Raw genomic sequence first — 15,992 nt, forward strand, 5'->3', positions numbered from 1 at the left:
AGAGCCAGGAGCGGTTTTGAGAGTGGTTCTTAGGGATGATGGTATGGGCAGAGACGGATCAAGCAGGACCTTTTGGTTGGTCCCTGTTAAGAACTAGGGAAGGGCTTCTCCACCTCACCCCATCTGCATCTGTTTTGCAGATCATGAGCATAGATTTTACAGCTCACTTTGTATTTTCTTTTTTCTCTCAATTTGATTCATACGTGAAATTTAGTATCCCCATTAATGGGAAAGGAAGGTTCTGAAGAAAATACAGAATTGAATTCCTTTTTAGAAAGTCTGGTTACTCCGAGCTGTGATTGGCCTTCTTATCATTAGTATAACTGTGAGGAGTGAAAATAACCTTTTGAACTCTCTTATGGAGAAAGTGGTGGTGTTCTGTAAAAGACATTTCATTCAATATGGTTGTTATTGGCTTGCATAATCCCACCATGTCACCTGGTCTCTGATTAGACCCGGTCTGTGAGTCTGATGAGAGCCAATTATAAGTTACCTCTCAAATTTCCTGTGGCTTTTCTCTCTCCTCCTTTATTAGCTTGACAATCCAGTTGAATGTATTATTGCTTAGAGGTTGGGTAATGACCATGACCAGTTTTTGAAGGCTAGATTCCACATTGGTGGGCAATTTTTTTGTTGACTAGTATAGCCAGAAACATTTTCACATTACTTTTTTCCATTTATCAAAGGAAATAAATATCCAGGCTATTTATGTATTTCTTTTTAGGGTGTTCAGATGTCTTGGAGGAAAGGACTGTGGAAAACTGAGTCCTAAAACTCATTTAATTTGAAGTTGGGCAAAAAAATTACAGTTCTTATTAGGTAAATATTTTCAGATTTTAAGCCCCTTTACCTTTAATTTATTTTGCTAAAATATTCTGATAGGACTCCTGTATATTGTCCAGAACCCAGTGTGCTTTATATGTCTGTCATAACGATTTCAGTTTTGACTCAGAAAAGCCTGTGGTCTGTTGGAAAGAAAGCATTTTTTGAAAACAGCTTTATTGAGATATATTTTAGAATACAGACTTTTGAGTCGGACGTGAGTTTGAATTTCTACTGGCACTGATTAGCTGTGTGACTTTGTCAAAATTGCTCAGTCTCTTAATAGCCTTGGAATATAGTATTTAAGTTGTAATTAAAATTAGAAAATGATACATGTCAAGTACCTGGCCCTTCAGGTTTCAATAAATGGTAGCACTTTCTAATATAACTAATACTAGCACGTAGGATACTTATCTCTTTCTCTCCTTTGGGATTTTAAAGCCTGGGAACTGAACTGAAGTGGACAACAGTGATAGTAAAATCTGATGCTACTGAACACAGTCAAATTGATATGCAAGGCTGAAATTCTTAGTTCAACTACACTGTTCTTTAACTTTTCCTACATTAAGTCTTGGTTTTATTGTATCAATGAGCAGGAGGATTACCTTATTCTGCCCACTTTTATAAGAGGTTTCCACTGAATGTAGCTATCTTGCAGAGAATAAAGAGCAACCAGGTGTGTTACTCCATGTACAGTGTTGTATGGCTCTGCCCTCCCCACTTTCACCCCCACCCTCCAGGCCCTTGGGTGGTACCCTGTGTAGGCAAATGTATTTGGGATCTAGATCTCTAGATTTAGGAGAAGTACTTTATTCACATTAAAGCTTGATACTTAATAAGTTGTTTATCAGGATGGATTAATTTACTGTTTCTAACCATCCTTGTGTTGATAGGGGATCCTCCCTCACCCATTTCTCAGCCAGTTAATATTACAGCAGTTTTGTTATGAATATGATTAGAAATGTTCCATTTCACAATGTGAATACTTGTTTACCTTTAAGCACTTATGGCTAAATGCATCTTTGTCTTTATGATAGCAGTGTAGCTTCAGTAGTGAGAAGGAACCTAGTAGGAGGTAAACTCAGGGTAAAGGGGGACTGGAGTAGGTGGAGATAGGGTGTTTGGAAGCTAGTTGATTATTGTAAGGATTTTAGCTTTTACTCTGAGTATCACCTTTGAGTAGAGGGGTGACATGATCTGACCTAGTTTGAAAGAAAAGCTGACTGCTCTGGACAGCAGCAGCGGCATCTGTGCTGGGGGCTGTTGTGATCTCTGGTGCCAGAGGGTGGTGGCTTGGGTCAGGGTGGTGGTGAAATTTGTGAGGAGTAATGTTTTATTCTGGATATATTTTGAAAGCAGAGCAGGTAGGATTTGCTTATGGGTTAGGTGTGTGGGTTGTGAAAGTGAGTTTTTTGGTCTCAGCCAGTTGAAGGAAAGTATTGCTCTTTATTGAGATGGGGAAGATTAGGAAAAGTAGATGAGGGCAGGGGGAGATTAGGAGTTAGTTTATATTACTGTGATAAAGACAGTGAGAGCTGGAGCAACACTCTCTTTGATTTTGGCATTACATATTAAAAATAGTGGATACATGTCATTATACATTGGTCAAAACTGCAAAGAGTAAACCCTATTGTGTAAACTATGGACTTTAATTAATAATAATGTATCAGTTGGTTCATCATTGTAACAAATGTATTACACTAATGCATAATCATAGAGGAAACTGTTGAGGGGGTGGATATACGGGTTCTCTACTTTTCACTCCGCTTTTCTGTAAACCTAAAACTATTCTAAGAAATAATGTCTGTTAATTTTTAAAAAGCAATCAACGCAGATAGATGCTATCATGTTTTCTCTGATCTTCGTCTTTCGTTCATTGCTGAGGCCAGTCTTCTTTCTTCTTTTGCAGTAGCATGTCAAATTGCTTTTCCCTCCTAATTCAGATCTGTTTCTAACATAATTTCATACCAATTAGATGCCCAGAGTAGACCTGTTTTCCATTCTGTTTAGTTCCTCAGTTACTTCTGAGTTCTTTCCTTAAGCAAAGTAAATATTATTGCCATAATATTTGTCTTGGACATCACCAATATATTGCAGTGGTTTTTAATAGTAAATGATGAATACAAAAAATAGAACCATATGTGGCCATAGGCTTAAAAATATGATTTCACTGATCTTTTTTGTTCTCTTATTCAGTTGGTTTATCTGCCCTTTCCCTTTTGCTGTGCAGGGTCATTTACACATTCCTAGGACTTCTCTACTGGGCTTTAGAGTTTAGAGACCAGCCTCCATGATCCCTTCAGGGGATTACAGCTTGCTGGTTCTTGACTTTTCACCTTTATGCTTTTCTATGTGGAGACTGAATTGGGTATCATTTTGTTTTGCATGCTGCCTCTTAAGGGCAGGGACTAATGTGTCTTTATTTTGTGTGTCACACAAAGTCACATACTTTTATTAATGTTATAATGGAGTGTCTGTGCTTCCTTTTTATATTTATTTATTTATTTATTTATTTTTGGCTGTGTTGGGTCTTCGTTTCTGTGCGAGGGCTTTCTCTAGTTGCGGCGAGTGGGGGCCGCTCTTCATCACGGTGCGTGGGCTTCTCACTGTTGCGGCCTCTCTTGTTGCGGAGCACAGGCTCCAGACGCACAGGCTCAGTAGTTGTGGTGCACGGACTTAGTTGCTCTGTGGCATGTGGGATCTTGCCAGACCAGGGCTCGAACCCGTGTCCCCTGCATTGGCAGGCGGACTCTCAACCACTGTGCCACCAGGGAAGCCCTGTGTTGGCCTTTTTTAAGTAGAGTTCTTATCTGTATATGGAAACAGAAAAATGGGTTCAAGAGGTAGGTAAAGACCTTAAATTGAATTCCCTGTTAACGAAGCTTTCCTTTAACACAAAGGCAATGAGGATAGAGACACTATAGTGCAGTGATTAAAATTAAGGGCTCTGGAGCCAGATGTACATCTTGCTTTTTCTTCTCTGGGCAAATGACCTAATCCCTCAGTGCCTCAGATTCTCCATCTGCAGTATGGGGAGAGTAGGTGCTGTCTCTCAGGGTTGTTATAGTGATTAAATGATGAAATTCATGTAAAGTTGGTAGCAGTGCCCAGAACAAAGGAAGCATTCCACAAATGTTACCTACTATGTATAGTTTCTAGCTGAAGAAAGAATTCAGATTCAGTAGAAAATATTAGAGCTGGTAATAACACATTTGTTGGTCATGAAATATTGGAGCTATAAGGTATCTTTTACAGCAGTCTTTATTTGCAACCCGTATTATGTTATGAAGTGTAGAAGAAGTGTTTAAAACTTTGAGAATAAATAAAACCCATGAGGAAGAATGTAGAATTTAAAAAATAGGACCAAGAATTTAATCTAGGATTATTCCTAAATTTAGTGTAGGGCAATGGTTTTCTACCTCTGATAATTAGGGGTAGTCAGTGCTGTGACATCTGTGGTGACTATTGGTTTTTGATCCATCAGCTTTTCTTAGCACCCTCTACCCCATCCCCTTAAATGGTATCCTGCAATTGTGTAATTCATGGGACCCCTCTCTGGCTTCACTGAGGAAGTTTCATCAGTCTAAGTTTCTCAGAGTGTGATCTTTGGACCAGCAGCATTACCTAGCATCACCTTGGAACTTGTTAGAAATGTAAGTTCTGGGACCCCCACCTCAGACCTACTGAATCTGAAACTCTGGAGATGGGGCCCTACAATACGGGTTTAGACAGCCCTGCGGGCTTAACGTTTGACTTATAGTGTAGGGTTTCCAACTCAGGTAACTTCAGGAGTTCAGGCATATAATATAAATGAATGACACCTACCAGGTGGGGATAATTTTGGACTGTGGATCAAGTGCCACAGCTGAAGGGATCAGCTGCTGTTTAGCTAATAGTCATTAAGAGACTTGCAGACCTAGCATTGGCAGATCTTGTCTTTATATAAATTTAAAGTGCTGGCAAAGAATTGAAAAAATATTGTATCCTTATGTATGGAGGCCAAAGAAAATTCAACTATAAGCAAATAAAACCAACTTCAGGAATGTGACCTTCGTTTGTGATCTCTTATATAGGAGTTTTGTTGTGAGTAAAACTTGCTTCATATCACAGGTTATTATCTTGGGTTAAATTTCTGATGTGGAAAATTCTTTTGGTCATGGGATAAGGACAGTTTTAAGGTTTTTGATAAATGTTATATTGTTTTCCAGAATGAAACTGCTGTTTCATCAGCAGTTTCCCTGAAACCTAGCAGGCATTAGATACAGTTCTTTTTTTTTTTTTTTTTTTTTTTTCTTTTTTTTTTGTGTTACGCGGGCCTCTCACTGTTGTGGCCTCTCCCGTTGCGGAGCGCAGGCTCAGTGGCCATGGCTCACGGGCGCGGCATGTGGGATCCTTCCAGACCGGGGCACGAACCCGCGTCCCCTGCATCGGCAGTCGGACTCCCAACCACTGTGCTACCAGGGAAGCCCTCTGTTTGCCTTTTAATTGGTATGTTTTTTGAATTATAGAAGTTTTAAATTTGGGTAGTCAAATCCATCAGTCTTGTCAAATTCTCTCAAAAAATCCGTCTGGGGTTTTCATTGGAATTAGATCAATTCTATAAACTAATAACCCTCAGTAAAGATTTGTGCCTGCCTTTCCAGCCGTGCATATGCTATTGTGAACCACTGTGGATAGGATACTCCCTTCCTCATCTCCACCACCACCAATATTCACTCATTTAACATACATTTATTGAATGCTTACTGCACGTGAGACTACAGTAAGCCCCCTATATACAAAGGAGTTCCGTTCTGAGAGCGCATTCGTAAGTCCAACAGAGTTAGCATAGGTACCCAGCTAACACAATTGGCTATGTTGTACTGTACTGTAATAGGTTTATAATAGTTTCCACACAAATATATTAAAAAAAACACAAAAAATTTTTAAATCTCACAGCACAGTACCTTGAAAAGTACAGTAGCACAGTACAACAGCTGGCATCCAGGGGCTGGCATCAAGTGAACAGGCAAGAAGAGTTGCTGACTGGAGGAGGGAGAGGAGGTGGGAGGTGGTAGAGCTGAAGGATCGTCAGCAATAGGAGACGGAGGGCAAGCTGCAATTTCACTCACGCCTGACGTTGATGGCACAGGTTCTGGTTCCTTGCTGGATTCAATTCTATCTACCTTCTTGAAGAAAAGATCCAGTGATATCTGGGTAGTAGCTCTTCTTTTCTCATCATAGCTGACACGTGACAATGTACGCCAGACACATGAACTAACTAACGTGATGGGACGTGCGAATGCAACTTGGAGATTCGTGTGTTGGGGACTTAACTGTATTGGGTCTGTGGGGCTACATTAGTAAATAAAACAAGAATTTCTTGTGATACATGAGTGAATAAAACAAAGAATTCCTGCCCCTCTTGTAACTGACACTGCTGGAGGAACTGAGGCAATAAATGAATAAATAAATATCAAGTGGTAAGTGCTGTGGAAACAAAGGAGAGTCCGGGGAGGGTGGTGGTAGCAGCTTCACTATTTTGTGTTGGTCAGAGTAGGCTTATTTGATAAGGCGACCCCAGGGAAATACAGAAATATTGCTGAAGGATATCTGGGAGAAGAACATGTTTCAAGACAAGTTCATTTAAGTCAGAGAATGGAGGATGAGAAATAGCGAGGAACCTTGTAGGAACTTTGGCTTTTCCTCTCTGGGTTAGATGGGAACTTTCTGAGCAGAGGACTATAAGGTAAGTCCGAGGCGGGAGGACCACTCAGGAGGCTGATGCCATTTCCAGCTGAGAGATGATGATTGCTTGGTTGAAGTGGTCTGAGATTAAATGTATTTTGAAGGTAGAGCCAAAAGAGTTTCTCATGGATTAAATATGGTTGTGAGAGAAAGAGAGGAGTTGAGGGTAACAAGCTTTCCAGCTTGAGATACTGGAAGAATATTTTGTTATGTTTTGTTTGCTTTTTACAGAGGAGGAGAGGACTATCAAAAACAGATTTTTGTAAGGATGTGAGAATTTTAGTTTTGGGACACTTATTTTGCATCTGGCCAATTTTGTAGCCTTCACTTTACAGTGAACTCTACTTCTGATAGTTTCCCTGTTTTTTTCTCTGAGGGATTTTGTTTTCTTTCTTTTTTCTTTTTTTCTTTGCGATACGCAGGCCTCTCACTGCTGTGGCCACTCCCGCTGTGGAGCACAGGCTCCGGACGCGCAGGCTCAGCGCCCATGGGCCCAGCCGCTCCGCGGCATGTGGGACCTTCCCGGACTGGGGCACGAACCCGTGTCCCCTGCATCGGCAGGCGGACTCTCAAACACTGCGCCACCAGGGGAGCCCTCTCTGAGGGATTTTTAAAACTTAATTTTTATTAGAGTATAGTTGACTTATAAGGTGTTTCTGTTGTACAGCAAAGTGAATCAGTTATACATATATCCGTTCTTTTTTAGATCTTATTCCCATATAGGTCACTACAGAATATTGAATCTATGCGAGATTTTAAGGTAGACAGTTACATTGCCTGGGAGGAAAGGTTCTTGATATATGCAGGTAAACAGCTTGATGGAATGATTTCTCTCAGTGTCCACCTTGTTGCCTCTACATTCCTACTTTGAGCTTTATAAGTGTTACTGAGTCCAGCCTCTGGCCAACTTCCTGATACTTGATGGTGTTCAGATGTGCTGGCTGAGGAGGAATCTTCTGTATCATTATGTCACACTGCCTTTTTGAGTAATGTTGCTTCTTGGATAACGTGATGCAGTATTTAGTCCTTTTCCTTGCTCAACAGTCAGTGAAAACCATTTTCCATCATTTTATGGAAATGATGCTTCAGCTTCTTCTCATTGCCAACTAAATATCCTTGGATATCAAATACAATTTTCTATCTACTTTCATCTAGCTTTCATTTCATTATTTGAAATTTGTAACACAGGAAAGAAATGAGCTCCTTTTTTTTTTTTTAAGTTTGTGGAAGGGATTGGCAATAGATGCCTTCACTGCCTTTGGTTATTAGAAATTCTATATATGATATAGTGATTAGAAATAGAAATCTATCTTTTCCTCATGTTCCTATTTTTTTTTGCCTTAATGATTCTTCTAAATTTTGGTTATTGGAAATTTCTCTGGCTATTCAGAGATTAACCTGTATTCTTAGTTTCTAGCTGTGTGAAACTTTAAGATTCTAATTTTTATGAGTATTTAAAGGGAAGTTGGCGGAGCGCAAATTGGATTTCAATAACTGTCTAATATCTGAAACTGGAAAAAGGATTTTTCATAACCCAGTGGTAACGTGGGTACTCTTGTCCCCCTCCCCCCTCATCCTGTCATACAGCATGTCACTGCTTTTGAGCTAGGTAGTTAATACTTGTATACACATTTTTTTAATGTGACTCTTTGTAATGTTAAGATTTTCTGTTCCTATCCCAGAGAGACCCTCACTCTTAACCCTGGATACTGTGAGTCCAGCAGCTGTGTGCTCTGGATGTCTGATGGTGATCTCAGTTTTACTTAGTCTGCATTATTGGTTTTTTATAAGTCATCTAAAGATTCCAGAGATTTCAGAATGTAGGTGTTTCAGACATTTTGCACATTTGGACGTAGCACATAACTATCGGATCGTTTTTGGTTGAACGTTGTACTGTGTAACTTGCTGCGGACAGTCATTTTACTTTTATCTTGTTAATGGAATCTTTATTTGCATAAAAGGAAAGAATTGGAGATAGGACTGAAATCAGAATCAAAGATGGAATTGCCACCATTCAGGCCTTTGCAGCATACTGCTACTTTAATAAGATTTAAAAACATTTCTAGATCAGGGAAAAGTATAATCCACCAGCACTGTTCTACTGGACTTGAAGATTTCCCATCCTGGACTAGAACTAGGTGACTTAAAGGCAGCACTAGGTCAAGTGTTTGACTTGGTTCAGTGCCTAGCTTTAGTGTTACTTTTAGGTAAATCAGCTTTTGCTGCAGTATATCTTCGAGAAAAAGGAAGTACAGTATCTACCCCTGCTGTCTGTGGCAGCATTGAAGATAGGATTTATCAAATACAATCTCTTTTATTGAACTCATTGACAGTATGTTGGCAGTAAGAGGTGTAGCACATCTTTGTCTTTTCTCTGTGTTACTAGAAATTACATTCCTTGTTGTTTTTCTTTTAGTAAGGTTAGTGGTAACCACCTCTAAGTTAAGTGATTCTTAAGGTGTAGTAGAAAAGGTTTTATCATTGACACCTTTGAAGATTCAATGGATAATATCTAATTTGTAATAAAAATGGAAGGAGCTTGGTCCTCACATTTAAGAGAAGTTAAATCTCCTTACATCGAAGTCCCTGTGTTGATCTGTCTGTCCTCTTCTAATGAAACATTACCATTCAAGAGGATTTTAAAGAATTAAAAACAAAAATTAATCCCATTTTTGTTTTCTACGTTGGCCAACATGTAACCTGAACTCTAAATTTTCTAGTACTTTCCACTATTTAGCTTTAAAGTGTTTATAAATGTGGGAGCTTTTTTAGAGGAAATGATTTTTTTGTTCAAGTAAATAATTATTCTTAGATCCCATAGAATATCTTAAGTTCTAGATATGTGGTAATATTCTAACCCTGTAAAAAAAAGAACTATTAAAGCTCTGTAAGTTCACATAGCTAAAAAGAGTCTATTTATACAACATACACTATTTTATACAAATAAATACTGGTACAATACTGGCAACATTACAGTTTACTATTCATGTGATATTACAAAAGCAAATATTAGTACTGTATCTTTCTGCATTTAGGTAACCAAAAAGCAATTCATTGTGTAAAAGTTTAATGGATTTTTATACAGCACATGCAGACAAAGAAAATTTACCAGTAAAACATTTACTAAAAGCAAGGAACAAAATACAAGTTAAAATGAATTCCCATTCAGGTAGTAAGTAGCCCAGTACATGTAGACATATATTCTGGTGCAAACTGGCATAAAGTACATGGCAGAACAACACCTTAGAAAGCATCCTAGTGTCCTGCACAGACAGCACAGAGCAATTATTTTACTAATTATTAGCACAGAGTAAGCAATAGGAAAGAGTTGAAAGAACCCTGTGGATTGTTGGAATCCACATCTTTTTCTTCATTATTGATAATGACTGCAGTAGAAACCAGTTCATCCTCATATTTGCATAAGTATCACTCTGCAGCCTTAGTCACATGTTCTATTTAAAGCATGACCCTGCTTTTAAATCAGTGTCTCTTTGTTTTGAGCTGTAAATTATCAGAGTAATAAATTTACATTTTGAATATTAGGGGCAAAATATACCTCTGCCTCTGGTAAACTGAGTTTCTGTGGCATGTTGTTTTTGTTGAGGAAACAAAAACATAAACTCTTACACTTGAAGCTGTTATTCTTGCACTGTGTTTTGTGTTCTCCTCTGCCACTGGGGTGTGGTAACATCTTCACAGCTCACCTCAGGCTTGCTAACTGTACACCTCCCACCTTTGTTAACAGTTCAGCTTTCTGTCCACGTTGCTGGTATTTTGAACACAAGATACTTTTTGGACACTTGAGGTGGGGTTTTCCATTTTTCATTAACTACCACATTGTGACAACTTCCAGCTGAAAATTACATCTGGTTAGAAACTGTCATATGACAAATGTATTTGTAGAATGAAACCTGTTCATAATTGGGGGTTGCAGTCCTCCCTTAATGCTGCCTATCTTTAATTAGTTTATTTGTCTTTAATTAGTTTATTAGCCAATCTCCAAAAAAATATTACCATGACGTTCGGTTTTGTATTGGTATTTAGAATAATACTTGTATATCAGCCTGTTAGTTTTGACCTTAAGAAAATTGAAAAGGGCTGTTCATTAATGTCAAAAGAAAAAAATGTGTTTATCCACCAAAGTTCTTGTGAACTGAAACGTTTTAAGGAATTTTCTTTTCCTTTTGTATTTTCAAGTTTTCACACAGTTAAAGTGTTGTGGTTTCTTTCTTATTTTTTCCTTGACCTCAGACAAGAAAGAAAAAGAGAAAAAATTCTTTCAGTTAAGATGTGTCGAAATTCAGAAATAACAAATAAGTTTCATCTTTCCTGCCAATTCAGAGTGCTTGATGTCCTGGAACACTTTCATGAGAATGCTTATGAGCTAAGTTCAGGATCATTGGGAGAGACTGCCAGGATTCTTTGTCCACCAAGGGTGACTAAGGAGGAAGTGCTGTAAATTGGCCAAGAAATCATCTTTCCCTTGCTTTGGTTTTCAACATTAGAGTATTATTTTGGCTAGCCACTGTCAGTTGTTAAAACAGATTTGTCTGGGAATAAACTGTCATTAAATGGATGTTGTGTTAATTTTATTAATCACTTTTGGCTTCGAATTGCTGCCTTTTATGATATTTGACTCCCCTTCTACTTTGTTTCCTTGAAGACTTAGGATTTGTAAAGAAGCAGAGAAGCTGTGTGATTCCTTACACATAAGAGTGACAGGAAGAAATAAGGTTTGAGGAGATTTTATTGAGGAGAAGTAATATGTGATTTATGTTAGGAGTGGGTAGTTAAGGAGTTATTGGAGTAGCCCATTGGTGGTAGATGGGGACTTGGTACTGTGGTAGCTTCAGAAATGAAATGAACCTGTAAAACCAAGAGATTTTACAAGATAGGAAGGTTGCGAACCTTGAAGAGTGATGAAAGTTGGAAATGGGATATGAGGGTTAACTAGCTTTACCTATTTTAGAAAAGGGGGGACATTTTTATAGTTCAAGAATGATCCAGAGGTTATTCTTGACCTCTTGAGGTTTTTTCCTGAATTTGGACTGGTACTAGACCTGCAGCCAATATTGAATCAGATAATTGTACTTAAAAAAGAAAGTATCTTTATATCTTGTGCTTTTTCCATCAAGGTTAGGGAACTAACTATATGCCTTGTTTCTAAAGAGAAATAATTGGATAATACTTTATCACAATGGTTGGCTTCAATGGCTTATATTTGGAATGTATTGAAGTTAGTAAAATACTATTGCTATCCTTGATCTTAGTTATTATGGTATGATTAAGTATTAACTCATTTCTAATTCTACTATGGTTAGATTTGTTCTCTTTTTTTTTTTTTTTTTTTTTTTTTTTTTTTGCGGTATGCGGGCCTCTCACTGCTGTGGCCTCTCCCGTTGCGGAGCACAGGCTCCGGATGCGCAGGCCTAGCGGCCATGGCTCACGGGCCTATCCGCTCCGTGGCATGTGGGATCTTCCTGGACAGGGGCACGAACCCGTGTCCCCCGCATCGACAGGCAGACTCAACCACTGCGCCACCAGGGAAGCCCTGTTCTCTTTTATTATAATGTATTTCACCCTGTCAGTGGACTATGTTGAACTTCACTTACAGTCACTTAAAATGTTTGTTACTGAGTATGTAGAACCTGATTGGAGATGGGGCTAAGGGCAGTATGACGACTTCTCTCTTGGAATAGAATTTTGTGGAAGCTCATAAAATATTTTGGCTACAGAATATACCAGATGCCAGTTACCCCCCCTAATATTAAAGTTGCCGTTTTCTATCAGACTTTTAGTTTTTAAAGAGCAGTTGAACATTACATTACAGTTAGAGCTAAAATCTAACTTTTCTTTAATTAATTAATTATTTTGGCTGTGTTGGGTCTTCGTTGCTGTGCGCAGGCTTTCTCTAGTTGCGGCGAGCGGGGGCTACTCTGCGTTGTGGTGGGTGGGCTTCTCATTGCATGGCTTCTCTTTTTTGCGGACTATGGGCTCTAGAGCACGTGGGCTTTAGTAGATGCGGTGCGTGGGCTCAGTAGTTGTGGCTCGTGGGCTCTAGAGCACAGGCTCCGTAGTTGTGGCGCATGGGCTTAGTTGCTCAGCAGCATGTGGGATCTTCCCGGACCAGGGCTTGAACCCGTGTCCCCTGCATTGGCAGGCGGATTCTTAACCACTGCTCCACCAGGGAAGCCCCTAAAATCTAACTTCTTTATTTTCCTTCCCAGAGGTAAGGAGCACTCTGATCCTGAATTTGTTGTTTATCAGTTTTATGCATTTACCATTTATGTATTGGTAGCAGTTGTTTTTTTTATATATATATAAATTTATTTTTTGTTTTTTTATTTTTGGCTGCGTTGGATCTTTGTTGCTGTGCACGGGCTTTCTCTAGCTGTGGCGAGTGGGGACTACTCTTCGTTGTGGTGCCCAGGCTTCTCATTTTGGTGGCTTCTCTTGTTGTGGAGCGCGGGCTGTAGGTGTGTGGGCTTCAGTAGTTGTGGCTCACAGGCTCAGTAGTTGTGGCTCGAGGGCTCCAGAGCACAGGCTAAGTAGTTGTGGTGCACGGGCTTAGTTCCTCCGCTGCATGTGGGATCTTCCTGGACCAGGGCTCGAACCCGTGTCCCCTGCATTGGCAGGCAGATTCTTTACCACTGCGCCACCAGGGAAGTCCCAATAATTCTTATTATTGTTTTTTGGGTTTTTTTTTTAAAGTTTTTATATAGTTTTTCCATTCCACATTCTTGAGATTTAGTCGTGTTGAGACATACAGTAATAATTAAATTGATAAACAATACTCCATTAAATTCCTTTACTACTTGTTTATATCTATAGTAGTACTTTGTTTAGCTTATTATTAGTTTTTATGTTTTTCCATTCAACATTGTCTTCTGAGATATTGTCATGTTGATACAGATAGTTCTGGTTAATATGTTTCTATTGCTGTAGAAAAATCCAGTAAATTATAGTGTATCTATTTCCCTACTTTAGCAAATTAAATTGTAACTAATTTTTAGTTATTACCAACTATTGCAGTGAACCTGTTTCTTCATGCAGATGTGCAGGTTATATTCTCAGAAATAGAATTTCATGATGGCTAGGTATACACATTTCCCACCTAGCCAAGTATTTCCAGATTACTCTTGAAAAGTGGTGGTGCCAGTTTTTATTATTGTTGGAAATGTATGAATTACTGTTTCCCACATCTCACTAACACTTGGTTTTTCCAATCTGGGTTTGAAATGACTTCTTAGTATTTGACCTACTAATATTTTAACCAAAAATCTAACAAGGCCTGGCATATTTTTATTGGCCATTTGGATCTCTCCTATGTGAAATTTCAATTTATTCATCTTTTGTTAGATTATATTCTTCTTAAACCTCTTTGGTGGAGTTCTGTTATCTATTCTGATGTGTTATTTTTAGTTTTATGTGTTACAGATATCTTTACCAACTAGTAGCTTGCCTTTAACTTTATTAAATCTTTTGCAGTATGTTGAAAATTAGCTAAATTTTTTGTGTGTCTTATTTAAGAAATCCTTCCCTGCCCTGAAGTTCCAAAGATAATCTTATTTAAGTTTGACTTTTCAGATATAGGAATTCCAAAAATAGTGAATTATATCATAAAGAAAGGAAGTAATTTTACTTTTTTCATGTAAAGAACTGGCATCTTAATGCCGTTTATTGAATAATTCAGTCTTTTCCTCATCGCTCTGAATGCCTATCTCTCTTATATATCCAGTTCTAAGTTTGGGAGTTCTGTGTTCTGTCCCACTGGTCTTTTTGTCTCTCTAGACTGCCTTAATCACCATAGCTTTACCCTAAGTCTGTAGTGTGAGTTTTCACCATACTTTCTTTAGAATTTCTCTAGTGGTGTTCCTCCCCTCCACCGTTGTGGATTTTTGGATGTTTGTAAGTTTCCAGTAACAACCCTGTGGTGGGGGGAATTCCCTGGCAGCCCAGTGGTTAGGACTTCACGCTCTCACTGCAGAGGGCCCGGGTTCAGTCCCTGGTTGGGGAACTAAGATCCCCTAAGCCGTGCAGCTCAGTCAAACAAACAAAAAACCCTATGGGAGGTTTGATTGGAGCTTATTTGAATTTGTAGGTAGATGTGAAAATTGCCATCTTAAAAAATCTATCTCACCATTTATGTAGGTCTTTTGGTTTTATTATTTTCTCTGCAAAGATCTTTTGTGTATAATATTAGCATTTGTTAGTGTTGTAAATAGTTTTAAAAAATGAGTCTTTTCTACTTGTTGGCACTTGGAAACACTGTTAATTTTGGTATGTTGATCTTTACTCGGCAACTTTGCTGAATTCTTGGTTAGCTTTATAATTTGTGGTGTCTTGGATTTTCTGTGTAGATACGTAATCTTTGTCCTTTATATGTCTTAAAGTAGAAAATATTTCTATCTCCTGAGAAATTAAGGCAATCCAGAAAAACTGCCACAGACAGGATCAGGATACTTACAAGGCAGTTTCAGCTAGTTAATTTGGGAAGTATCTATGTGAAGAGTTTTATCCATGTGTGTCCTGTGACATACATACATAAACATACATATAGTCTTAAGATTTTCTTGACACTAGAGTGGTCTGTATAAGGGCATTTAGACGTTAAAACCATCCCACTCCCATTTAGTATAAATGTTGCTGCTACTCTTGGATTTCACTCAGTTTATTTCCTTTTAGGAGGCGCAGGTCAGAATGGAGATGGGCTGCAGACCGAGCAGCTATTGTCAGCCGCTGGAACTGGCTTCAGGCTCATGTTTCTGACTTGGAATATCGAATTCGGCAGCAAACAGATATTTACAAACAGATACGTGCTAATAAGGTAAGGGATAAGTGTCTGGTCTTTTTCAGCTCAGCTAAAAACTATCATTATCCCCTTTTCCCCATCCCTCAGTAACTCTTAACTATGTCAGAGAGAATGGTTTAATATGATCTGATACAGCGGTTTAATTTGTTTAAGAGCCTGGTGTTACTTAGCATAATGCAGACAACACTGTTAGAATATAATGTTAGATTAGCTCATGGGTTTAGAACAAAACAGTTTGAATATCTGGGCTAACAGGGAACATTTAAAAAAAGGCACTATTTAATGTAAGCCATTGACCATACCTGCATATTTGTTATATTTATGGAAAAGTGGTGATGACTGTATTTTCATCTTATTTTTTTACTTAGATGCGTTTCTGTTTTACTGCTAAGCCTCCCTTGCTTTCTTGAGGAAAAATAAAGTTTTTCCTGAAAGATCATTCAGGCAAGATTAGACACTGGTGATTTCATTTTCCTTTGTTCTCCTGCTTGCAGTGGACTGACTCTTAACGATACAGCTTTTATCTTTAACAGTGATACTTGTATAGTTCTTCTTCTGAAAAATGTCCTCTGCTTACTTGGAGTTTGACTGGGGGAAAAATGTACATGGAAAAGAAATCCATTCAGTAAAT

The 15,992-nt window shown here is 38.5% G+C and overlaps 1 protein-coding gene across 5 annotated transcripts in view; it reads left to right on the forward strand.

Moving 5' to 3' along the window:
* KANSL1 (KAT8 regulatory NSL complex subunit 1) overlaps positions 1–15,992 on the forward strand; it is a 121,386-nt gene that overhangs the window by 47,710 nt on the left and 57,684 nt on the right. For all 5 annotated transcript variants that reach the window (XM_065896719.1, XM_065896720.1, XM_065896721.1 and 2 more), the window contains exon 2: positions 15,235–15,376. In XM_065896719.1, coding sequence (XP_065752791.1) covers positions 15,235–15,376 — 142 coding nt within the window. The remainder of the gene's footprint in view (positions 1–15,234; positions 15,377–15,992) is intronic.

The sequence above is a fragment of the Phocoena phocoena genome, chromosome 19 (genome assembly GCF_963924675.1).
Source record: "Phocoena phocoena chromosome 19, mPhoPho1.1, whole genome shotgun sequence".
Lineage (NCBI taxonomy): Eukaryota > Metazoa > Chordata > Mammalia > Artiodactyla > Phocoenidae > Phocoena > Phocoena phocoena.